Raw genomic sequence first — 5070 nt, forward strand, 5'->3', positions numbered from 1 at the left:
GAACTAGTTTCATGGTGATCAATGTTGCATTGTAATCGAAGTTGATCAGTTTAGTTGGTAGAATGAACATGAAACGGGTGCATAATGGATTTTGTTCGTTATGAAATATACGTATCATGAAACGGGTGCATAGTTAATGAAATAGATTCATGTAAAATAGTTAATAAAATAGTTAATGAAATAGATTCATGTAAAATAGTTAATAAAATAGTTAATAAATTAGTTAATGAAATAGATTCATGTAAAATAGGTAATGAAATAGATTCATAGTTGATGAAATAATGCATAATGGATTTTGTTCGTTATGAAAGCATGTAAAAATTTCAATGTGAAAATGTTTCATTGCAAAATAGTTAATGAAATATATTCATGATGATGAAACATTTTCATTAATAATATAATTTACCTGATATAGTTGTCTTGAATAAAAAATACTATGAATTAAATTTGTTTACCGATTCTACCCTTATTGATGAAATAAAATAAATATTAATTATTTTTTAATTTTTAATTTCTTAAAATAAAGTAATGTAATCTTAGCCATTGATCAAAAAAATGAATGGATGAGATTGGTTTACACGGTTTACACAAATGAATCAAGTTTTTATTTGAACGCTCCTCTATATATATATATATATATATATATATATATATATATATATATATATATATATATCCTAATATTTGATTATAAAAGAAAATAACCAAAGATGATTGATCATAATTTAGCCGCCCAACAAGAATGGCACCTGATCAAACCATTCTTATTGCATGTCGTACAACTCCTAAAGCCACCTTTCTCCTTGTAGCACTTGCGACTTCCATTGCAATCATGGCAGATGATAAATCTGAAATCACCACAAACCTCACAAACGCCTCGCGACACTGCCGGCAACCCTTCAACGATTTTCTTCAATTCCCCGGTCTCATTCATCGTCCGGAGATCCTCCGCATCTCCCACGTAACGCCCGCCGATAAAAACCCTAGGAAGGGTTACTGTGCCGTTCTGAAACGCCTCCCCTCCTTGCGACATGATCTTCTTTAACTCGTCTTTGAACGATGAATCCATGGAGAGATCTCGCTCATCGACCGCTACACGGAAGCCTTGTAAAATGGAACGAACTGTGCGGCAAGCCTCGAAGGTCGGTCGCACCGCACGGAGGCTGGTCATGTACACCACTATTAGCTTCTCAGCACCCGGGATTCTAATCGATAACGCAGGTGTCTCCCATTTCTGAGAATTATTGTTTACTTCTACCGATGGTAATTTCTCAGGGTTGGGTTGTTTGGGTCGGCCTGTCGCTAATGAGCGACTGAATTGGTTAGCGAGGCGGACACGGTGGAAGACGGAATGCCTTTTAGCGTTGGCGCGTGGGGAAGAAGTCGGAGATGAACAAGAGGGTTGTTGATGTTTCTGCTGCTGTTGCTGCTGATCTTTGTTCAAGTCATTGGTGGTAGCAACATTTTTATCATCATCACTTATGAGATCCCCAATGTTTTTGAAGGAATGTCGATTAAAACTTGGTGGTGTTCTACATCTTGGGCTACTTTGATTACTATTGCTTGAATTTTTCCGGGATAGCCACATTTCATGTCAGATGTCCTTTGAATCGGAAGAAAACCCAGAAGAATGGTGGTGGTTGTTAATGGGGAATTAGGGTTGAGAGAGTTCAAATGGCGGAGGCATTGGGGAGCAGGGAGGTCTGTTTTCCAGGGAAGAGAGAGAGAGAGAGAGAGAGAGAGAGAGAGANGGGGGGGGGGGGGGGGGGGGGGGGATTGTTTTTGGTGGCCAAGGTTGTTGAGAAAAGGGATTAGTATTGTTGGATTAGATTAATGAGAGGTTGTGTTCCAACATGTTTTTTAGTGGTGGTTATCATTTTTGGTGTTGTCACAAATGAGAGTAAATTACATTTGTGGTCTTTTTTTTCTTTTACCAGACATTTGTGGTCTTAATTATTGTCATTTATTATTAAGTTGTATTGGGTCCGTGCATTGTGCATATATTAAATATTTTATATTTTGTTTTATTAATTTATTTTTAAATTAATTACATTATAAGTTTATATGTAATATTTATAGTGATAAAATTGAGAGTTCAAAATAATTATTATTGTCAAATTTGGTTTATAAAGATTGGTTTCAAACTTATTTAATTAATAAATAGTGTTATGAAATATGTTGTATGATGAAAAATATTAGTAACAATCGTAGTTTAATTATTTGCTCCTTAAATTACAATTAAATGATATATTTTAAAATAAATGGATAAATTTTTTTAAATTAAGTTGACAAATAAATCAAACCACATGCATGGTAAAAGTTATAATTCCCAAATACAATAAGGTTACTTATTACTAGTGCATTGATTTACGACTACCACAAACATGTACATCTTATATTAGGAGCTTCTCTTTTCGAATACATGTATAGCAACTATAAGCAAAAACAACTTGTGGTTTGTGTGGCATAAGATAACTATGTTATTTTTTGTTTCTTTATTTCATACATAAAAATAACAATTATAATATTTTGTATGACCTTTAAGTTATAAACTTACCAATAATATTCATAAAATAACAAATCCAATCATATGATAACCCGTAATTATGAAAAACCTAGAAATATAATGGTATCTAAAAGATTATCAAGTGATTATATATTTGGTTAACATATGCAGTACTACTGAAACAAATAATAAAATTCAATAACCAAAGTAACGGTAACATAGATAGCATGAAGTAGTATCATAAATGACCTCAGATGATGGAAAATCAAAAGGTAGCAAGTGTCATTTGCATAACTATATGAATTCGACGGTTGAACTACGCATATAATTTGACTTCAAGGTTCTCAAAACAAACACTATAATTAATAAAAATGACCAATGATACCATCTAAAAAATTCTAAATTTTCCTTATCTACACTATATTATAAAACATTTGGCTAAAACTATTAAAAACAACTTTTTAAGCGTTAAGTACTGCTAGTTACTACTAAATTACTTAATTTTCAAGTTTACAACTTTTCTTTGCTTTGGTACAACTTATTAAACCATGTATCCTTCTAACTCGCTAACTACCGATTGTGATAGTATCCTTCATCCTCTATCAGCTGTAACCCTGATCCATATCCTTATATCATTGTAAGGCGCTAACCTTGATTCATAACCTGATATCTATTGATTTCAACAGATTCAGAGATCGATACTGATTTCATTAGAATTAGGGATCGATAGCGATTTAATCATCCTACCATCACTTTCTTAACAACTAACAGAGGTGGATTGGCTTGTTACATTGATCTAATCGTTACTCCATTCATCAGTAAGTTATAATAGAATCATTAATTTTGGTTTTATTTCTTCTGTACAAGATCATTTGTGATTTAAATTTGTGTAATAGTGAACTAATTGACTTGTTCATTTTTTATTTCAGTATCGAATCATCAAAGAATACAATTAGGGTTTTTTTCCATTTTGATTTGTGCTTTGAATCTATGTAATGGTGAGCTAAATAGGATCTATTTGATGTTGTACAGCTCTATGTTCGTTGTGTTACTATCATCATCATCATCCAATCAACTATTTTCTTCTCAGGATCTTCACTACATCTCTTGCTTTTGCAATCGGTTTAACCTGGACATTCACTAGCGGTAAGTACATATTACATCCCTAAAATCATGTTTTCTAAGCGTATTGTTTATGATTTGATTTTGAACAATGTTTCAAATTGCGTGATCTTGGGTCTTCTTGTTGATGCATGTAATCAATCATACGGTGATTCGTTTTTTTTTTCATTGTGATTTCAGTACCGAATCATCAAAGAAAACAATTGGGGTTCTTTTCGTTTTGATTTAAGTACCGAAGGATTAAAGAGTTGTGGCTTTGTGAATTATCATGCTCATGTGATGCAAATTACTGAATATGAACAACATTTCTCACTTGGTGTTTATTTCTAACTTAGTGAGAGTTCTCTTCCTTATGATGATGTATGTTTGTTTATCTTGCAATGTTTGTTTTAAACCTTGGTAGGGAAAAGGCTAAATCCTAGAAGTTCACATTACTTCTTTGGACTATATACACGTCTTACACATGATCAATTTGAAGAACATTCTTCGGAAGAGGGAAAAGTTAGTTTATTTCAATGAACCTGATTATTCTTCTGGTGGTTAATAATTTTACACTTACCCTCGATCACAAAGTTAAGAAAATTGATGTCAATCATCAATCCAAAAAAGATGTGTGATCTCGAAAGTTAACTTTTTCTTTGAACTATATTACGGTGTGGTTCTTCCCGAGTTTGATCATCTACTGTAGTACTCCATCATGGTTAAAGCTACTTGTTGCTAACAATCAAGATATTTTTCCTTCATGCTTCATGTTCCATGTTGGTCCCAGTCGGATCTACAAGAGTTATAGGGAAGGGGGGGGATGAATACAAACTCATAAACTTTCACTTTTAAAAATTACATATTGATAAAGATCAATACAAATTTTACAGATTGTTTGTGGAAGAGATAAGGTAAAGAACCTAACTACACAATCCAAGATACACATAATTACAAATAGCAAAGAGAAAATATTTTCTACAAGAAATAAAGAAGAATAAAAGTGCTCTTCACTTGTTAAAGTGGTTCTTTCTCTTAAACAAAGAGTAGAGAGAGAAGTAACTTCTTGGGTAAGTTAGTAGTGAGAAAGAATGATAATTGAGAGGACAACACTCAATTATTTATATGTTAATCATCTCTCATTGATTTGATGATAATCTCTTTTACCTGTTATCAAGTATTATGTTTTTGTATTTCAATTCCAGCGATCATCACTGAGTCTGTTCAGTGATTGCTGAAACATGTATTGTAAATCCTACAGTGACAATGATACTTGAAGAAGACAAGACTCACACCAAAGAACCTTCAACGAAAGTCGATGACTGAGATTGAATGTTAGAGACTAGCGCGTTCGTGATCTGAAGCGGCATTCAATGATTACAACCTGGTCAACATATATGTGAAGACTGCCCAAGCCTTAGCGAATGCTGAAGAGACCTTTACTGTTATTCCAGCATTCAGTG

At 33.0% G+C, this 5070-nt stretch overlaps 1 protein-coding gene across 1 annotated transcript; it reads right to left on the reverse strand.

Annotated features, from left to right (window-relative positions):
* Nucleotides 1-718: 718 nt before the first annotated feature.
* On the reverse strand, nt 719-1588 carry LOC112506069 (uncharacterized protein At5g39865-like). Its single transcript, XM_025110096.1, has one exon. It carries the CDS (start codon nt 1586-1588, stop codon nt 719-721), a length of 870 nt encoding a protein of 289 aa, XP_024965864.1.
* Between the last annotated feature and the right edge of the window lie 3482 nt (nt 1589-5070).

Source organism: Cynara cardunculus, assembly GCF_001531365.2.
Source record: "Cynara cardunculus var. scolymus isolate 2C chromosome LG 2, CcrdV1, whole genome shotgun sequence".
Lineage (NCBI taxonomy): Eukaryota > Viridiplantae > Streptophyta > Magnoliopsida > Asterales > Asteraceae > Cynara > Cynara cardunculus.

Excerpts from the sequence above, each read along its gene's own strand:
- LOC112506069 (XM_025110096.1), bottom strand. The coding sequence starts at position 1,588 with ATGTGGCTATCCCGGAAAAATTCAAGCAATAGTAATCAAAGTAGCCCA.